The sequence below is a fragment of the Mesoplodon bidens genome (assembly GCF_964165515.1).
Source record: "Mesoplodon bidens genome assembly, chromosome: 2".
Taxonomy (NCBI): Eukaryota; Metazoa; Chordata; class Mammalia; order Artiodactyla; family Ziphiidae; genus Mesoplodon; species Mesoplodon bidens.
In genome coordinates this window covers 159,656,552-159,677,828 of record NC_138177.1, presented here as the reverse complement: position 1 = coordinate 159,677,828, position 21,277 = coordinate 159,656,552, and the positions used below count along the sequence as shown (strand labels likewise).

Sequence of the window (21,277 nt, the reverse complement as noted above, 5' to 3'; positions counted from 1 at the left end):
GTTGTCTCCTCCTGAGTCTTTCCTGGTTTCAAATAGAAAAGCAAGAATCCCAGAATCGTAAATAATGATAGCTAACATTCACTGGGTACAATGCATGTGCCAGACTCACTATTCTAAGCACAGCTCGTGTATTATCTCAGTTGCCACAAAACAACTCTATGAGGTCAGTGTTTTATTCTCCCTATTTCACAGATGAGCAAACTGAGGCATAAAGAGGTGAAACAACCTGCTCAGGGTAATAGGGGTTCACAAATTGAACCCACTGTTCAAGGTGCTGAAGGTAGAATAGTGAAACCTGGTGCCTGCCTATTTTAGAGCTTGAAGCGAAGCAGTCAATGGCCCTGGACACCATTTCACGTGCTGGGCACAGAGTATATCAGTTTTCCCCACACCTGCTGTGTAGCAGGCACTTCTGGAATGCTTTGCTCCCTTCCTGTGACAATGTGTAGGCTAGAGGTGTTATTCATCTCCTAGCCCTGTGCCTTGCACAATTTTGGCCATGGTTGGTGCTAAAAAAAGGACAAAGCCTAGAAAGGCTTAGTTGATGATTCGAGTCCATTCCTCCATCACAAAGCAAATTTTCCCACTCCAGCTAAAGTTCTCCCTCCCTACTCATAGCACAGAAGCTGTTATTGAGAAACTCCAGTGGCATGCACTTCAATGTAATCAACAAGGAAACTAATATACAGCACTTTTAGGTGTCTCTTGTGTGCCAGGTGTTGTTTTAGGGGCTTTCGTTTGTTAAATAATTAAGTAGTAATAGGACATTTACAATAATTCTACAAAATAGATATTCTTTATTGTCATCCCATTTTACAGATGAGGAGACCAAGTGTTATGAGCTCATGGTGTCCCTCCAAATTCAGATGTTGAAGTCTTAACCCCTAGTGCCTCAGACTCTGAGGTACTATTTGGAGATAGGACATTTAAAGAGTGGTTAAGGTAAAAATCGGGTCTTTAGGGTGAGTCCTAACCCAACATGACTGGTGTTCTTATAAGAAGAGGAGATCAGGACATAGACATGCACAGAGCAAAGACCATATGAAGACACAGGGAGAAGATAGCCGTATATAAGTCAACGAGAGAACCTCAGGAGGAACCAATCCTGCCAACACCTTGATCTTGGACTTCTAGCCTCCAGAACTGTGAGGAAATAAATTTCTGTTGAGTAAGCCACCCAGTCTGTGGTACTTGGTTATGGCAGCTCTAGAAAGCGAATACACCAAGGCATAGAGTAACTTGCCTAAGGATACATTGCCAGGAAACATGAACTCAGAATTTGAACCCAGGTCGTCTGGTTCTAGAGTCTATGTGTTTTTCAATAATGAAAGTGTTCTCTGTGCTGTCCAAAATGGTAGCCACAAGCCACACATGGTTCTTGAAATGTGGCTAATGTAACGAAGGAACTGAAATGTTAATATTACTTACATTAAAATTAAAATAGCCACATGTGGCTAGTGGCTACCAGATTAGATGTGGTTTGCTTATACTAGCTCTAAGTACTCCACTTAAGTATTTTTTCATTAAAGCATAGTAGATGTATAATATTATATAAGTTACAGGTGTACAATATAGTGATTCATAATTTTTAAAAGTTATACTCCATTTATTGTCATAAAGTATTTGCTATATTCACTGTGCCATATAATAGACCATTATAGTTTATTTTATACCTAATAGTTTGTATCTCTTAATCCTCTACCCCTATAATACCCCTCCCCCCTTCCATCTCCCCACTGGTAACCACTAGTTTGTCCTCTACATCTTTGAGTTTGCTTCTTTTTTGTTATATTCACTAGTTCATTGTATATGTGCTTTTTAGATTCCACATATAAGAGATATCATAAAGTATTTTTCTTTCTCTGTCTGACTTATTTCACTTAGCAAGATGCCGTCCAAGTCCATCCATGTTACTGTAAATGGCAAATTTTCATTCTTTTTTATGGCTGAGTAGTATTCCACTATAGATAGATAGATAGATAGATAGATAGATAGATAGATAGATAGATAGATATCTTCTTTATCCATTCATCTGTTGATGGACACCTAGGATGCTTCCATATCTTGGCAATTGTAAATAATACTGCTATGAACATTAGGGTGCATGTATCTTTTTGAATTAGTGTTTTTGTTTTTTTGGATATATATCCAGGAGTGGAATTGCTGGGTCATATGGTAGTTCTATTTTTAGTTTTCTGAAACACCTCTATACTGTTTGCCACTTAAGTTTTTTGCAGACTCTTCTAGATACCTCAGCTCTGTGTTCCAAGAAACACACCCCCGTCTTTGTTCTCTATTCCTGGTGTATTTCGTGTTTGTTTTGTTCTGTTTTGCAATCCTTGGCCCCTGTTGCCTAGTCTCCTGATGAAGGGGAGAAAGAACAGAAGGAATGAGTGAGCTGGCTAACTTTCCAGAATCCTGTGGCCTGGGCAGTACAGGGTCGTTGGTGTTCTGCTCTAAGCATAGGTGTTAGCCAACCAAATGCCAAGCAGCACAAACACTGAGTGACATTTTCAGAACTATTAATATTTCATCAGAAGTGATCACTTTTCCTTTAAATGCACTATCTTAAAAGGTTTCTACATTCTTAACTATAATTTTATTCAGTCTAGGTCCTCAGAATTTTCCCCAAAGGAACACATCTTCAATTTTGTAATGAAAATCAAAGGGGAATCAAGCTCGGATTTTAAAATTTAGAGTCAACATTTCCAGGAACTCAGGCCCTCTGCCACCTCTTCTCTCCCCATTGCCTCACTTTGTTGGTTAGTTTCCATCAGAGCCCTTATTTCATCTGTAATTAGTACTTATTTACTTGCTCTGCTAGTTGGCGATCTATCTCCCTCCACGAGAGAATATAGGGTCCATGAGAGCAGGGACCATGGCAGTTTCCTTCACCTTCATGCTTTCTCACTGTCCTGCTACTCACCAGCACAGATACTCATCAGGATCTGGGGAATGAATGAAGGATGGGAGAAGTGAAGACAGTTGTTAGGGTCACACAGCAAGTAAGGGGCAGTGTCAGGATTCAACCCTACATGTACAGACTGCCATCTCATCTGTTCACGTCCAGGCTTCTTTCTTCTTTCCCGTCCATCCTCTTGCTCATCCTTTACTGGGGAAACACTGGAGGAACAACCATTGACTCCTGGGGCCAGAGAGGCCCGGGCAGACGGAGGTCCTATGTTGGTTCCGAGTTTAAGGAAGCCCCTCCAGTGTGGGGCGGAGCCCACTGAGCAGCAAACAGTTAGCTTAGACCTCCTCTCTGCACCTCCACCCACCCACCTTGGGGACCGCTGAGCCCAGCGCTGGAGAAACCAGTCTGTATCGGTAGCCTGGGGTGCCTGGGTTTGAACCCCAGCTCCCCGCTTCCTAGTGGGCCTTGGACACACCCCTTTAGGACTTTGAGACTCGGTTTCCTCAAATGTAGAACAATAATACATAACGGTACTAACTTCAAAGCCGAGCGCTTGGCACATGGTAAGCGCCTGGTCAAAGGGCAGTTAAATCAGTGATCCCCCGGCAGGGACCGGCTGGCGTCCAGGTGGGTACTGAGGAGCCCGCGGCGGGGCGAGCCGGGGCAAGGTGCCCTTGACCTCTAATGGGGGAAAGCGCTCTTGGGTCCTCTGGCCCCCGCCCCCACCCCACCGGGGGGCCTGGGGCACAGACCGGATGCAGAGCGCCCCGCGCACCGAGCCGGAGCCGTTGAGAGGAATTCCAGCGCTGGCCGGGAAGAGGGTGGGAGCCACCGGCGCTGCAAATCGGCCCCAGCCCCCCGCGGAGACAGCGCCTTTTAAGGCCTTGGGACCCTTTCCCGGTCCACCCCGCAGTCCAGGGAGGGGACCGTGCCAGGTGTCTGCTGGGGGCGCTGGGGCGGGCACTCGGGACTATTCCTGTGGGCGGTTGAGCGGCCAGGAGAGGGGGACCGGAGGGGGCGTTGGGGCGAGCAAGGCGGGGCTCGGCCGGGCGGGGGCCCTTGGCCCTCGGTGGGCGCAGGGTCCCTGGGAAGGCCCAGTGAGAAACCGATGGCGGGATCCCGGAGCCTGGTGCCTAGCAGTGTGCCAGGCCCTCACCAGGTCATCCCCCAGGCTTAGCCAGTGATAACGGGCTGAGCCCCGGGCGCTGCCAGGAGTCAGGGGCCAGTGGCAACGGGAGAGTGCCAGGGACTGTGGGGAGAGCCAGCCCTCCCCTTCCAGCTGTTCCCACATGTCATTCTGCCCGCCCAGGGGCCTGGTTCCTGAGCTCAGGGGGATTCCACGGTTACTAAACTACTGTATTTTGTTGACTTTTAAATATTTTCTTCTAAGGGAGAAGGGGGTGGGGGGCAGAAGTCAAGAAAGAGCAAATAAAAACAAATCAAAATAAGTACCCCCTCCCCAAAAGAAAGCTGTCCTCCATCCATCACTTACACACAAATCGAAGGCCTCTGGACATAGTCACCTGCTGGACCAACAGCTGGACAGAACTGACCTCCTGCCCCATCCTCACCTCCCTTTCTGGTGAAGGAGGGGAGGTGGTGGACGGTCCCCCTGTCTTCGAGCCCTGGGTGGACAAAGGGGCTTCCAAAAAGAGAGGAAGAGGATGGCCAGTGGGCATGGGCAGGCTTTGTCCTCAGCCCTGGTGGCCAAGTGCCCCTCCGCCCTGGGCCCGTTCCCCAGGTACATCTGGATCCACCAGGACACACCCCAAGACAGCTTAGACAAGACTTGCCATGAAATCTGGAAGAGAGTTCAGGGCCTGCCCGAGGCCTTGCAGCCCAGGACCTCCAAGGAGCAGCTCTCTGCCCCCATGGCTGGCACCCCAAGAGACAATGGCCTCAGCTTCCAAGAAAAGTGAGTGTCCCCTTACGTGACCCAAGGGAGGAGGGAGAAGATGAGGTCTAACCCTCTGGGGGAGTGTTTTGACCTGTTGTTCAGTCTGGTTAAACCCTGAAGGCTGTGTACTTTTCCTCCACCCACCATGGTCCTCTGTCCAATAGGAGCGTTGATTGGGATGCTGAAGTTACCTGAGTGAAGGGCCAGACCAGGGCTGTATTTCTGCTGCCTCTGTACCAGCCCACTCAGGGGACATTTCTTGTCTAAAGGCATTGGCAACTCCAAGGTAGATCTGACGACCTTGAAAAACCACCCTAGCCGGGGCTGAAGGCTAGAAGTCCGTAGCTTTCCCCAGAGGCAACTAGAAGATCCTTCTCCCCTGCCGCCCTCAAAGGCTAGGCATTGGCACAGATGAGTCTGATGATTTTAAACCACATCTGGAATTCCCTAATACAGGGAGCAGCTGTCCCATTCAGCCTCCATAGAAGCCGCTGCGAGAGTGCACATCAAAATATTTACTGGGAAGGCACTGACATATTCAGAGGACATAACAGAAAATTAAAGCACAGGAAGATGGCTGTAAATAGCCCATTTCCTGGATGGGAAATCCTGTGTCTGGGAAACACAGAGCTAAAAGTTTCTCCACCAGGGCAAAGTTGAGTAGATGTTTTGGGGGATGGATATTAGAAAGGAGAGGGAGGAACAGGGAAGAAGAAAGGACCTCGTTAGAAAAAGCGAGTAAATCCGGCGAGTTATTAATGCCACCATTGAGCACTTGTTTACTGCTTTGCGTCTTCAAAGTGGGCTGCAAACATTAATTAATCCTCCCAGAGTCCCTATGAGGCAGGTATTCGCATCCCCATTTTACAGATGGATTAAGTGTTAATAATTAAGCGCTAATTAAAGACTAAGTGATAATTAAGTGTTACCTCTTCCAACGCATGCTCCAGCTCAGCTCAGAGATGCTCTGGAGTGGGGGAACCCTGCAGGCAATTATGGGCTGAGTCTGGTTTCAGGGATTTCTACACAAGAGCTAAGAAAGGCAAAGCGTAACTGCTCCCCAGTTCTGCACTCCATGCTGACCCTTTTTGGGCTTATTTACTTGCTACACATGAAGGCGAAAGGCATTTTGGCTGTTATTGCCTCCCCTGCCCCCTGCTCAGCAGTGCACAGCTGCGATGGGAATGGCCTGTCTACAGCCAAAATCCTGCTGTCCTGCCCTCCAGCGGCACTGAGACCCTCTCCCCTGCCCACTGCCATCTGCTCTGGGACAGGGCCTTAGAGGGGGCCTGTGGGGCTCTGCTCAGCTCTCAGTGGCCAAGGAGCTGATTGGCCACTTTGTGGACCAAGGGTCAGTGGCAATTTCCAGTAGATTGCACCCTCTCTGCCAGGTCACACAGAGTTAATGGAAACAGACTCTATTTCCAGTCTGCACTTGGCTGAAAACTGAACTGGCACACCTTTGGCCAGTCGCTTAACTCCATTTGGCCTTAATTTTCTCATCTGCAAATGGAGGATGATATGCCCTGCCTTGTCCATCTCAGAGTTGATAATGAGGATCAAATATAATGGGGACAGGAAACTGAAAGCTACATTATTCCAGTGAGGCTGTCCCTAAATGCAATTCTCAGGGTTCAGGGGTTTTGGTTGCTGTTTTTGTTGCCTTCAATCTGGGGTTTTCACATTATGCTCATAGACCTTAGGGTGCTTCAGGGGCAACCTGGAGTCGAGTGTCCTGGTTGCTGGGTACTGATCCCCACATCAGCCAGAGCTGTTCGGCTTTTATGGGTTTTTACTTACTGAAGTTCTGAGTAAAGGCTGCATTTGAAAAAAGGGTTCTGCTATGAGAAAAGAGGTAGGAAACCATTGCCTTAGATGAATAAATGATATCATAATCGTGCAGATATCAACCAAGTAGAGCACAGTGAGCTGTTCTTGAAATAAAGGCAGCTGCAATGGTGGAATCATAACTCTGGTTGCAGATCGCATTTCAGCCCTGTGCCAGCTGTGGGATTCGTTTAATTTATGTGAGCTTTAGTTTCCTCATCTGCCAAGTGGAGATGATTACTATGCATTTCATCGGGTTGTTGGGACGATTAAATGGGATATTTAAACATTCCCGGTAATAACTAGGATTTGTAAAAATTCCTTGTAATAAAGATGATGATGATTTCCTTAAGCCCTACAATTATTACATGAAGTGGGTACTATTTTAAACTCCCCCTCTTTTTACTGCTTGTTATGCAAATGTTCAAACACATAAAATAGTATAATGAATGTCTGTCAATCAGTTTCATTAATTATTAACTTTGGGCCATTCTTGTTTCGATTCCTCCCTCCCCTATTTTTCAGTCAGATCCTTTTTACAGATGAGGTAACAGGTTTGGTGGGGTTCATTTCTTTGTCCGAGGTCCTACAGTTAAGAAGTGGTGGAGTTTCAGGAAAGAAACCCAGGACCATCTTAGCCACTACGTGATAGAGTTAGCTGCCTTCTCCTAGAAATTAAGGCATCTTTTTGGAGAGTCAAAATATTCGGCAGTCCCATGTTCTGAGTGATCACACATAGATAACAGATTTCAAATCCAGGGAGCTGTCCAGCATATTTGTGGGATGGCTTCAGGCCCACAAGATAACCTCTCAGCTAACCTGCCTACTGTTTAATTTTGTAAACCCAGTTTGGGTTTTGGAGATGCTGACTGCTATCAGGGAAGGTAGATAAGTAAGCTCTAGAACTCTTGTTAGCCAGATTTTTTTTTTTTACTTTGTCCCCATATATCATAGAAACCCAGACATTTCAAGTTTGAAAGGGATCTTGAAGGCTATCTTCTGTTGCTTGAATCCCTTCCTCAACATCCTTGCCAAGTGGTTATCCACTTGTACACTTTCTTAGATGCAGAGCTCGCTACTTCCTAAGGTAGCTCCTTCCTTTGCTATGAACGCTGACTGTCAAAAAAACATTTTCTTCCTTGCTGAAATCTGTCTCTATCAAACTAATACCCATTGATCTGGATTCTGCCCTTAGGGCTCCAAACCAAATCTATCCCCACTTTCCTCTCAATAACCCTTTAGATATTAAAAGATGGCAACAACACTCCTCCTAGGATTTCTTGTTTTCACAAGCTGAGTACCTCTGTTTTTCTAAGTTTCCCTTCATGTACCAACTTGGTCAGTATCTTGCCCACACTGCTGGTCCCTGGGGCAGTGCAGCAACCAGAACCAAGTACAGTAATCCAGGTATGATCCAATCCAAGCAGACTGGATTCTCCCGATCTATATTCTGTATTCCTGTTAATGGCAATTAACACCGCATTCACTTTTCTCCACAAGCCAACTTCAGCCTATAGACACATTTTGAGTTCATTCATTCATTCATTCAGTTATTCATTCAACAGGTATTTATTAAGCATCTACTATGTGCCTGGCTCTGTGCTAAGAGCTAGTAGAATAGAGCTGTAAACCAGATGAGATCCTGCCTTCCTAGAGCTTACATTCAAGTAGGGGAGAGAAACAGAAAATAAGTAAATAAAAGAGTATGATCACTTTAGAATGGGAAAAGAACTGGTATTCTAGTTGGAAGAAACCAATAATAAACACATAAAAATAAACCAAATAATTTCAGCTAGCAGAGAGTGCTCTGATGGAAATAAAACTGACTAAAGTACTAGGGGGACCTCCTTTAGACTGGGTGGTCAGGGAAGGACTCTCTGAGTAGAGGCGGTCATTTGAGCTGAGACCTGGACACCAAGAAAGAGCCAGTCAGGTGAAGATCTAAGGAAGGATGTCCAGGCAGAAAGGAGAGAAACCACAGTGACTCTGAGATGTGAGTGGGCTTGGAGAGGGACAACGCGGCTGGGGTGTGGTGAGTGATGCGACGTGGCACAGGGTGATACCAGAGACAGTCAGGCAAGGTCTCAGAAGGCCTGGAGGACCACAGTAGGCAGTTCACATTTGATTCTCCATGTTATGGGAGACCTTTGGAGGTTTTTAGGAAGGGGGTGTAACACGATCACATTCACTAGTTTTTTGTTTGTTTGTTTGTTTGTTTTGCGGTACGCAGACCTCTCACTGTTGTGGCCTCTCCCGTTGCGGAGCACAGGCTCCGGATGCACAGGCTCAGCGGCCATGGCTCACGGGCCCAGCCGCTCCGCGGCATGTGGGATCCTCCCGGACCGGGGCACAAACCCACGTCCCCTGCATCGGCAGGCAGACTCTCAACCACTGCACCACCAGGGAAGCCCAACATTCACTGGTTTTTAAAGATGTCTCCAGCTGCTGTGTGGAGATGGTTTGTTAGACAGGTGAGAGACCAAGTTGGGAGACCTCTGGGAAGATGCTACAATAGTCCAGATGAGCATGATGGTGATGGTGGCTAGACCAGAGTGATTGCAGTGAAAATGGAATAAGTGGGGGATTCGGCGTGTATTTTGAGAAGAGTCAAAAGAACCTGCAGATGGTTTGGGGCACACAGATAGTGACATCACAGCTGAATTGAGGTTTTTGGCTTGAGCACTGGTTGGACGGTGGTGCATTTGTTGAGGTGGGGAAGAAATGGGGAGAAATGGGCTATGGGAGAGAAATCAGTAGTTCTGTCTAGTGTCAATTAAACTCCAGACTCTTGTTCAGTTATCTTTTAATTAGTCTTAAATTGGGGCTGAGAGAATTGTGGAAAGCCACTTACTGACTCATATTCTAGGGTTACCTATTCATTCTATCCCCCTGTTGCTAAAACTTCACAGCCTTAGAATGGGGGTTTTGGATTTGCTGTTGACTCCATTGCCCTGACTGTGAAATGGCATTTGTTCATTCCCTCATTTATGGATTCATTCAACAAACATTCACAGTTGCCTTCTGGGTGGCAGGCCCTGTGCTGGGTCCCAGGGATACAGAGTTAAGTAGGACAGAAGCCCATCTCTCTGAGAGCTACCAGTCTAGTGGGTGGGATAGACACAGGTCCATGTGACAGCAATGATGTTCAACAAATATTTATTGTGCATGCCTGACAAAGTGTGAAAGCAATACAGTGGTGAAAAAGATGGGGACAGTCTCTGAGCTCCTACCTGGACCTTCAGTGTCTTGAGGAGAGCAGATCACACATATCAGGATAAAGGTCAGGATGAAGTGCCAGTGCTGTGGGAGCACCCCGAGGGGACACATGGCCTGGGCTTGGAGCTCAGGGAAGGCTTTCTGGAGGAGGCTGGGGGAGGCGAGCTGGAAGGTCATCCTGAGCCAGACCCAAGTAGGAGGATAAGTCTACAGAAAGAAAGGAAATCTATTTAAGCATTTAAAAAACAGAAATGATTTCCTGACTGGCAGCCTTCTGAGGTATTATCTGTCGCATGAAGGAAGAAGGCTGTTTTGCACTTGCTCCAGTAAATTTTCACTGTTTGCACCCATCGGCCAGTCCCCCAGACAGGAGAGCCACTGGGACTTGGAACCCAACGTGCTGCCTTGTTTGAACGGTTCTCCCAACAAACCAGTCCTTTGTTGCTACAGTTATTAAAACAGTAAGAGAGCCACCTTTCTGCTCTCATCCACCCCCACGCGATTCCCCATCATCCCAGGGAGCTTCCCGTTCTTCCCTGTGCTTACAGGACTCTTTCTGGAGGCTTTCTTCTCAAGACCCAGCTCAGGAAAAATGGGATGAATCCTGCTTTTCTGGAAAAGTTGCTTGGACTACATCCCCACTTTTATTTATTAAAAAATTTATTTTTTAAAAAACTTGAAACCGAGTGATGGGAGTGATGAGGCAAGACTCACACGTGGAAACTCGGACTGATGCCCTAGAGCAGAAGCCAGTTCTGGAGACCCTTGGAGTCTAATGCTCACTCCAGGCTAGCATTTTCTCCCCTTGGAGGGGTCAAACCCCTCTTTGAGAATCTGAGGGAAGCTGCCATACACCCTTTTGCCTGAAACACATCCTCACATCCCTTGACATTTTAGAATGTCAGAAAACCCCAGGCCCCAGGTTGGAATCCTTCTCTCATGGACACTTAAGTGTCCCCTTCCCTTAAGCTTCCCAGGGCTGGGTCTCAGCAACTACTATGACCCCAATCACATTGACATCAATGCATCCTCCATCCCGGTTGTCAAGTGAATTAGTGCATAAATAGTGCTGCAGATAGAGGTTCAAGGCCCTTGACCCTTCTCTCCTCCAGTCTCCTTACACGTCTGTCAATTGCCTTCATGATGGTTTTTGTTTCCTTGCTTCCCTGCAGTTCTCTCTTCTGCCATTTTCAGATCGTCTCATCTTACTGTGCCTGGTTCCTTTCCCTCTTGGATGTCCTTCGCCCTTTACCAGCTTCATCTTCCTGAAGCACACCAACAGTACTGCTCAGGCATCTTCCATGGCTTCCTCATTGTCTTCTGAACCCCCTGACCTGGTCTTGAAAGAGTCTCTGCAGTTGGCCCTACCTACATCTCTAGGTGCACACCTGGCTGCTTTTCTCCAGAGTCTCTGCCACAAGCAGGTGCACATTCCCTTACCTTTGCTCAGGTTATTTCACTACCAGGAATGCCTTTCTTCCATCTCTCTCTGTCTACTGAAACCTTACCCACCCTTAAAGACCTGGAATTAGTGTATCATTCTGTAAATTTTTCACTGCTCACCCCATTTAACATTTCTCCTTCCTCCCTCTTCCACGTTCCTTTTTTTAAATTTAAATAAACAATTATATCCCCTCTCTTTCCTAAGAGTTTAAAGGTGGCTCAGATAACAATAAAATAAGGAGTATCCCAGTATACTTCCTAACTGTCACCAAGTTGCTCAAACTTTCTGTGCCCCATTCTCCTCATCTGAAAGATGGAAAAAGTCATAGTGACCACCCTGAAGGACTATTGTGGAGGTTAATGAAAGAATGTGTGCAAAGTTCATACAGCACCTGGCAGAAAATAAGGACTTCAAGTTCATCATCTTCATCATCCCCCTATTATCATTACTCTCAAGGACAAAATGACAAGGGTTAAGTAATCAAGAGTGGTATGGGGAGAGGAGACTTATATACCAGAAAAGCTAAGCTAAGGAAAAGTATTCAGTGGAGGCCAGCATGTTGCTTTGAGACTCTTGGCAGCTGGGGCAAAAAGTGGGAATATACCAGTTAGTTTCTATAACTCATATCATCTAAGAAGAGAAAGCAGGAGAGGTCATCAGGAGAGAGAAATCCTTCCTTAGCTCTGAGGACCCAATGGTAGGGGTCTTTATAAGCGGGTAATAGAATGGAAGAGTCAGTTTATAACCAGCTCTTTTGTTGACCGTTGGCCAGAGTGGAGGACACAAAGTTCCAGTGGGATGCGTCAACGCCATTCTGGCATAGAGTTTCTGATGAGGTGGTCATCTGCCGGTAGCAACAGTCTTTCTTCCCCCACCTGACCACGGCTTCTCAAGGGCAAGGACCATGTCTTACTCATCATTGTCACCCCGGTGCCCAGCCGAGTGCCTGGCACTCAGTGGCAATGCAATGTGTATGAATGAATGAGTAAGTGAATGATGGATTAACCATAAAAATGTCACTACAAGGAGAGTGAGGCCCAGAGGTTGCCAGGATCCAAACCAGAGGTCACAATCATCAGAGGAGGCATTGAGTGACGTAGGGACAGGATATCAGGAAGCCAAGACATTGCAAGGTCTTTTCCTCCTTCTGCCTTAAGCTTAAGAAGGGAACTGACATTTTCTTGAGCACCTAATATGTGCCAGGCTCTGTATTTCAATTTTCTGTGTATCACATTGTCTTAACAACCCTTCCCAGTTGATGGTCAATATTATTCCCACTTTACAGATGAGAAAGCTGGGGCTCAGAGAAGTTAGGCAACTTGCCCAGAGTCATCCAGCTTGGAGGGGGCTGAACAAGGATAGGGACCTGGTGAAGCTTTAAGACCAGAGCTCTTTCCCTACCCCAGGAGCCATTCAGAATAGCCCTTCCTCCTTTCGCTAATACCGGGAGCCATGAGCAGTGAAGGGAAGATGAATCATGATTAACATCGCATGTCCCGTGTCCCCCTTTTTAATTTAATTTTATGGTTTTGGGAGTCGTGTCGCAGGTTGTGGGAGCCTGCAGAGACGGGCCACCGGTGGTTTGGTTTAATCCCCTTTTTAATATCTTTGTTGCAACGTTCTTTCCAATTCAGCTCCCAAGTCACATTTAAAAAATACCTCTTCCTTAGGGTAAGCCTCCTCTTATTAAACAGATTCAAATGAAAAGTTTTAAAGATAATTTGAACAATAAGAATCACTCTGTAGCTCCCAGCCGAGGCTCCTTTATTGCTGTATTTATTCCCCAGTATTTCTTGTCTCATTCCCCAGCTCACTGAATCCTTCATCCCCCAGCCCTTCCAGTCCGAGGCTCAACGCCTGCCCGCCTCTGTGTACTCCCTTCTCTCCCCTCCAGACAGATGGAGGGTCAGGGAGGGAGCAGAGTGGAAGGTCTCACTTCCACCTGCCAATCTGTCTTAGAAGACTGTCCCACCTGCCCTGAGGGACAGGCGGGGGTGGGGAGGGGAGCTGAAGTGTCTGAAGGGAAATTCACACCTGGATGTGTGTCCTCAAGTGAGTCATTTGTACCAGAACTGCAGGCCTTGGGGCAGAGGGTGGAGGAGGGATCCTGGCTCAGAATGCAGATGCCTGGGCCCCCTTTTTGACCAACTGAACTGCCATTTCCCCAGGAGTGCCCAGGGAATCTGCATTTGAAACAAGCACCACAGGGGATTCCTGTGCATATTTGTAGGAAGTTCTCTGATACTTAGGGGGTGAAAGATGATGGAACCTTAGGCTTCAAAGGGACACCGCTTTGTGAAAGAGGTGTTCCAAAAAAAGCATGAAGGAAGGAGATTGACTGTTTTTGTGCTCTAAGAGGATGCCAGGAACATTGTAAAAATGGACTGTACTCTGTGTGAAGGCCTTTGCTAAAAAATGAGATGAACATCTAGCCCAGGCGTGGCATTCGGGCAGCTGAGGGATTTCACAGTGTCGTCTCCCTTAACCCCGGGCGATGTCAGCATCCCCACGGTGCAGGTGACTGCAGTTTCAGCCACTTCCCGGCTTCCCACCCCCAGCCGGCCAAGCCCTGGGCTGTGAAGGGTCAGCGGGCCTCTGGGCACCGCACATCTCTCCGTCAGAGCTGCTAACATTTGCATAGCGCCCGTTACAGTTTACCGAGCGCTTTCACATTCATCATCTCACTTAATCCTCACGAAGCCTGGGGAGCGGAGGGACGGGGTGGGAATCACAGTTTTCTGACGGCCCGCTGCCCACCACACCCCCACCAGAGAAGGGCCGGCAGGTGGAACTCAGTGGCTTTCCAGGTACCTTTGGGACACAGGTGCACAGGCCCTGGGATGGCGACTGAACCTGCAGTTTCTCTCAACTGCCCCCTTCCTCCCCCGCCGCCCCCCAGACTGAAAACAGTCGGCCCAGTCCCCTCAGGCTGTGAGATAGGGGAATCCGCCCTCCTTCCCCCTTTCTTTCTTCCTGCTGGGTTTCTACAAAGCTATGGCGGTGGTGTGTGCATGTGTGCCTGGGTGTATGTGCACGGTTGTGAGGTGTGTGGGCATGGCTGTGGTGTGTTTGTGTGTGGGGGTGTGTGCACGTCTGTGGTATGTGTGTGGGCATGGTTGTAGCATGTGTGTGTGTGTGCATGGCTGTGGTGTGTGCATGGTTGTGTGTGTGCACACAGGTGTGTGTGGTTGTAGCACAGCTGTGTGCCTGGCTGTGTGTTTGTGCATTGGTGTGTGTGTGTACATGGCTGTGCTTTGTGTGTGTATGCATATGTGTTAGTGTGTATGTGTGCACAGCTGTGGTATGGGTGTGTGTGTGCACATATGGATTGGCATATGTGCATGTGCATGTACGTGACTGCTGTGTGTGCACACATAAGTTGGTGTGTATGTGTGTGCATGGTATGGTGTGTGTACCCAGGGCAGTTCAGTGAATCCTAGCTCTGGAGGAGAGGAAAGATGAAGACAGAGGTCTTTGACAGAGGTGGCTGTGTCCCTTCCCTCCACATTGGGCAGGGACAATCCTGGGTGCTGAGACATATGCTCCAGGGGCATTGAAGATGTGTCCCTGTTCCCCAAGCAGACAGGAAGACCCAGAAATGTCCACCAGCCTTGGTCAAGTGAAGATGGGGGCCAATCAGGAGATGGTGACTTTAGCTTCTTCATTTAAAAACTGCGATAACTGTATCTCTCTGTGCCCGTTAGCTTTTGATAAACAGTAGTCCCTTGGTATCTACAGGGGATTGGCTTCAGAATGTCCATGGATATCAAAATCTGCGGATGCTCAAGTCCCTTACATAAAATGGCATCGTATTTGCATATAACCTACACACATCCTCCCGTATACTTTAAATCATCTCCTGATTACTTATAATAGTTCATACAATGTAAATGCTATGTAAAGAGTTGTACAATACAATGTAAATGCTATGTAAGTAGTTGCCAGTGTGCAGCAAATTCAAGTTTTGCTTTCTGGAACTTTCCGGAATTTTTTTCCGAGTATTTTCCATCCATGGTCGGTTGAAGCCACCAGTGTCGAACCTGTGAATACGAAGGGCCAACTGTGTAACAAACCACATCAAAGTTTAGCAGTTCAGCACCACAGCTTCCTACGTAGCTCCCATTTCCGTAGTTGAGCAGTCTGGGCTGGGTTCTGCTGGGTGGTTCTTCTGGGAAAGGCTTGGGTGGGCTTGGCGGGACGTGCCTTGTGCCCACCCACACATCTGCAGTGTCTGTCGTAACCCAGGTCTGGCTAGTCAGCTGAGGACCTCGAGGTTTTTCTCCACAGGATGTGTTATCCTCCAGCAGACTTTCCTGGGTTCGTCCATGTGGAGGTTGCTGAGTCCCAAGGAAACAAGAGGTTAAGCCCTAATGCCCAAGCACTTTCCAAATCTCTGCTTTGTTACTGAACCAAGGTGGTTGGGAACTACCATAAGGTCAAAACTGTAATCGGTCCTCACACCACCCCACTGGAGCTGCTGTGGGAATTAAAATGAGAGTTTTGCGTGGGGAGCATTTTGCACAGTGCCTGGCTGGTTAGTTCATTCTCTGTAGATGCTCATCCTTCTGATTTTGTGAACTAGAACCTGAGGTTTAGACATATTAGACAGCTTGCTTGAGGGCTGGCCTCCTTTAAGCAGTGGGAATTTGAATCCAGTTTCTGCCTCCTTCCAGGCGCTGAGCTTTTTAGCCGCTCTGCTCTGCTGCCCCACCCACACAGACACTTGAAGTCAGCCTCAGCCCCAGCCAGGAGGCCAGTCTCCCGATGGAGCCAGAGCCCTTCCCTTGCTTCGATCTTCAAGCAACCATGTTGCCTGGGCACCGGGCCTGGGTACCGTGTTTGTCATCAATCTGAAATGCCGTAGTGGGAAGAAAATAGTTGTTTTGGTGTCCTCTTCCAGCACTAACAATTCTCTGCTTGCGTTTTTCTGTTGTTTGGCTCAGATGAATAGCAGTTTTCATCTTTGCTCTGTGTTATCGTGAACACAGAACTGCTGTCGGGGAGCTAACAGCATGCTTGCTTAGTCATTATTCTGGGAAGGGGTGCCAGCCAGTCAATAGCCTTTATTTTTATACGACTTTGTACACTGCAAATGCAGAAATGATGTGTGGTGCCCATGTACAGAGTCGCCATCAGACACCTATCATTTCTGGAGGTGAGCAAAGCAGAGGTAGTGGCAGCAGCTGGAGCCCCAGCACCAATTCTGACTAGCTTCCTTTGTCAGCGCCCGGGAGTTGGGTTAACGGCCCTGAATGATTCACTGTGATAGAGTCTGTGGCAGATTTTATGCTCTTTACCAACTCAAAGCAGAAAGCAAATAGCACGGGAGAGGTTCCAGCATCGGCAAAACTTCTTAAGAAGAGAGGAAAAAAGATAGATACCAGGAAATGCAGGCGGGCAGGCTCGATGTGGAACCCTGCAAAGTTGTTGGGAGAGGGGAAAATCTGTGAGCCCCAAAGTGGCCGCTAAGAGTTGGGCAGGGTCTGTGTGGGTTCTGCCGTGGGACTGACTTACAGGGGTGGAGAGTTCTTAGGACCTTGCCAAGCAGGCTGGTCAGTGTCATCCGGTCAGCTCACAGGGGTGCCAGGCCCAAGGTGGCACATGAGATGGAAGGCCAGAAATAGAATCAAATGCAGGCAGGTTGCAAACATTGAAGGAGTTGGGCAGTCTTTGGCAGCACAACGCCTGATTTCAAGAGTTTCAAGAAATGGACAAGGGGGCTTCCCTGGTGGCACAGTGGTTGAGAGTCCACCTGCCGATGCAGTGGACACAGGTTCGTGGCCCGGTCCGGGAAGATCCCACATGCCGTGGGGCAGCTGGGCCCGTGAGCCATGGCCGCTGAGCCTGCGCATCCAGAGCCTGTGCTCCACAACAGGAGAGGGCACAACAGTGAGAGGCCCGCTACCGCAAAAAAAAAAAAAAAAAAAAAAAGAAATGGACAAGGGTAAAGACAAGTTCGTGAGCCAGTTTATTCATTTATTCAACAAATCCTTACTGAGCTGGAGGTATGTGCCCGACACTGCTCAAGGTCCTGAGGCCTCCATGGTGAACAAGATACAGTGTCTGCCCTCAGGGAGGATGAGTTGTTGTAGCAAGTAAAGACATAAAAAAGTACTATATGATGGTGATAAACACTAGGAAGAAAATAAACAGATTGATGGAGCGTAGAGTGCCTAGTAAGAGTCAGTCAAGGGATGATCTAGCATCCAAAGGAGGTGCAAAGGCCCTGGGGTTGGAATGAACATGACATGCCAAGGCATATTTATAAGACCAGAGTGGCTGGAAGAAGAGGAGTCAAAGCAGGAGGGGATAACAGGGCCACTTTGTGGGGTGCCCTGGGGGGTCAGAAAGGAGTTTGGATTTTTAGTCTTTGTGTAGTGAGAATTCACATAAGGGTTTAAGTGGGGGAATGGTTTGATCTAAATTCTAAGAATGTCTTAGCTCTGCAGGCATGCAGTTTTCTAGAACAGAAAAGAGCAAACGAATCTTGTTTTCTTGGGGGTGGAGAGGGCAGGTAGGGGAGACCCTTGCTCAGAGACTTGTAATTGTGTGCTGAATCTTGATTGCAGCAAGGTATTTGATAAAGGCTGTCTTGGAGAAGTGGAGATGGGATGATAGTGACTGGATTGATTTATTCCCCCAAAGTGTTGATCCAGGATTACTGTCAGACTGGGGGGGGAGGGTTTCCAGCAATGTCCCTAAGGCTCAGCCCTGGACTCTTTCCCCTTCAACATTTCTATCCATAAATTGGTGGGGGACCCAGAAGGCGTGCTCATGAGACATGCAGCTGACACAGAGCTGTCAGGGACAGCTAATGCCACGGATGACAGGCTCAGTATTCACCGTGATGATCCTCCACAGGCTGGAGTGATGGGATGATCCTAGCAATATCCCTGATTGCATTCAGATTGGGGAACAAAGCCCAGCCACGGAAGAGGGGCCGGTGGACCTCGCTGGAGAACTATCCCTGGAAAAGAAGCCGGGTTGGGGTAGGAGGAGGTCAGGAAGTCAGCCGGACCCGGCAGCATCCTCACACCAGTCTCTTCACTTTCTCAACAACAAGCTCCTTTGCCTCTTTCAGGCTCACTTTTCCCATCTGTAAAGTGAGAATGATATTGTCTATTGCCCAGGGACGTGGAGAGGGTTAAATGCAAGCATATATATGGATGCCTGGCTTCCAGTCTGGTCTGTAGCGGATTCATGGCAAATACAAAGGAAATAAGAGTTCGTAGGGGCTGTCTCAGGGAGGGCCGGGTGCTCTGGGTCAGCCTTTCAGGGACACATGGGGGACCCACAGCCAGGGTGGGCCCCTCTGTTCTTGGCACTGCCCTGCCCCTTCTGGGAATGCCAGCTTCCTAAGAGGCCCATTGACCCCCATGATGTGTCCAGAGGAGAATGACCGGGGAATATGAACAGGGGTTCACACTCAGCCCCTGCTGGGTCCTCTCTGCCAGCCTGGCTCCTGGGTGGAGGAGGGGGGGGGAGTATCCTCTCAGGTGCAGAGAAGGGACTGCCTGTGGGACGGCTTTTGGTACCGGGACCTCGGGCCCTGTGGGTCTTTTAGAAGCTGCTTTGACTTCTCCTTGGAGCTGATACTTTAAAGGATTCAGTGGTGAGACTTTTGTGTGTACGTCTATTATAGAACATTTTTATTTTAGAAAAAAAAAACAACGAGAAACCAAACACAGACAAAAATAGAACAACTAGTATGTGATGAACCCATGTACCCCTCACCCAGCCTTAGCCATGATCAACATAGGGCCAGTCTTATTTTATCTATTCCCCCCGCCCCCATCTTTTCCCTCCCCTTGCTAGATTAAGTTTAAAGCTAATCCCAGACATAATGTTATCTGTAAATATTTTAGTATGTATCTATAAGAGATAAGGACCCTTTTTGTTGTTGTTTAAGTATAAGTACAATACCATTATCCCAATTTTTAAAAATTAACATAGTTGAGGAATTCCCTGGCTGTCCAGCGGTTAGGACTATGCACTTTCACTGCCTGCCAAGCACCCGGGTTCAATCCCTGGTCAGGGAACTAAGATCCTGCAAGCCTGGCGCAGCATGGCCAAAAAAAAAAATAACATAACTGTGGTGAGTCTTTCCAATTCAGAAGATCTGTTGGTACATAACTTGCTTTGCAAGTTTTGGGGCAGGCACGGGAGAGACAAAAACTGGTCCCTCAAGTATCTGGTTTTTATGACTCGAGACTCCCCTGTTCCTTTTGAGGGTGATGATGAAGAGGAAGACAGGGGATCAATAACTCGGGGCCATGGATTGATTGGCAGTCTCTTTATTACAGGTGTTCCCAGGGACACGGCAGGAGAGGGGGGCCAATTTATAGACCGAGTCTAGAGTGAGAAGGAGGAAAGGATGGGAATAGGAGAGAGGGCAGGGAAAGAGGGCGAGAACGGAGTGGACCGCCTTGCTTCATACACGGCTTTGATGGCCTCCGGGAGCTTCCAGGGCCAGCCTGCTCCCCCTCTGCCGCTCACAGCCACCGTGTATCCAGGACTTCCTTGGTGCGTGTCCATGCTGAGCCTGCACAGGGGTTACTGCACCAAGTTCTCATCCCACCCAGCATCTGGGCACTTGTAGTGTCATACCCATGTCACAGGTGTCATACCCTCATCACAGGGGAGTCCCTGAGTTTCCAGGATTTGACGTGAAAGACGCAGAGGTGCCCAATTCTGACCTCGGTCTGTTTGGCTGGAGTCTGCTTTTCCTGGCACCTCTCTCAGCCTCCAGGCCTTGGGAGACCACATGGGGGGCTGGTGGTCAGGAGGCATTGGTTGCCTCGGTTGTTAGAATAGTGACAAACTCCCAAGTTTTAAACTCTTCCCTGTGCTTCCCAAGTGCCCTGGCTACCCAAAACCTTTTCCAGGACTCTCTGGGCTTCATCAGGACCCAGCAACTGAGGGGCTCATGCCCGGCACAGTAGGCAGTGGCTGGTCATCAGATGTGGAGACTGTCCCCTGGTTCTACGTGTGATGACTGAGTCATTTTGTGCCTGCACTGCATGTGTGTGTGTGTGTATGTGTGTCCACGTGCGTGTGCCCATACACAGAGCATTACCAGGAAGGCCCGTCCCTGCTGGGCGCATTCCCTAGTCATTATTTTAGGGGCTGACTCCACCCACAGAATGGGTCGTCAGAGCAGGAATGTGCGCAGGGCCTCCCCAAAGCTCCTCTCACAGGGAGCTTTCGTTTTTCCCTCTGCCTCTTTTTTGCCATTTTCACCACCTTCTACCAGCGGTAGAGCATTGAGCAGTTTCCAGAATGCTCTGTGTAGACCACCACATCCACCCTTCATGGGGACCCATCCAGGAGGGATAGCAGATGGTTCTAAGCTGGGTGACCATGGTCCTCCTGGGGGTGCCAGGGAGGAAGCATCCCCCTTACCAAGGATGCTGGCGTGGCAGGCTGGGCCACAAGCCGGGCCAGCAGGATTGCTACCCTCTCCCACACCTGGAGAGAGCCAGCAACCAGGAGTCTAGAGTCCATGGGACCGTCAGGCCCCATCAGGCTGGTGCTGGCCGTCAAGGGTCCAGGCTGGAACCCCTGGGGTCTGAGGTGCAGGTAGAGGCCTGTGTTTAGATACAGGGAGGTGCTTGTGAATCTGTTCAGGGATCAAGAAATTGTTGGTGCTCCCAGGAAGTGGGGCCCAGTCTGTGCTCTGGTCAGAGGGCCATGCCAGCCAAGGTGGACATGAGCATCCATGGAGCCACTGTGCAGATTTCAGGACCAGGAGCCCAGCCAGGCTGACAGAAGTGTCGACATACTAGCTGACACTTGTATTGCCCTTACTGTGCCAGACATGGTCTGAAGTGTCTCTATGATATTCCTGTTCACCAAGAGAGGAGACCAAGATGCTGAGCAAGGGGCCCAGGATCACATAGCTGGGAAGTGACAGAGCCGGGCTGTGAGGCCCTGAGGTCCCCCTCTCTCACTCAACCATCCTACAGTGCATCTGGGGGCC

The 21,277-nt window shown here is 48.6% G+C and overlaps 1 protein-coding gene across 1 annotated transcript in view; it reads left to right on the top strand.

Moving 5' to 3' along the window:
- Window positions 1-21,277, top strand: part of LOC308605401 (uncharacterized protein C1orf94) — a gene marked incomplete at both ends in the record, with an annotated part of 48,836 nt that overhangs the window by 7,689 nt on the left and 19,870 nt on the right. The window contains 2 exons of the mRNA XM_081215379.1: window positions 3,828-3,983; window positions 4,503-4,829. Of these exons, the coding sequence (XP_081071505.1) occupies window positions 3,828-3,983; window positions 4,503-4,829 (483 nt within the window). The remainder of the gene's footprint in view (window positions 1-3,827; window positions 3,984-4,502; window positions 4,830-21,277) is intronic.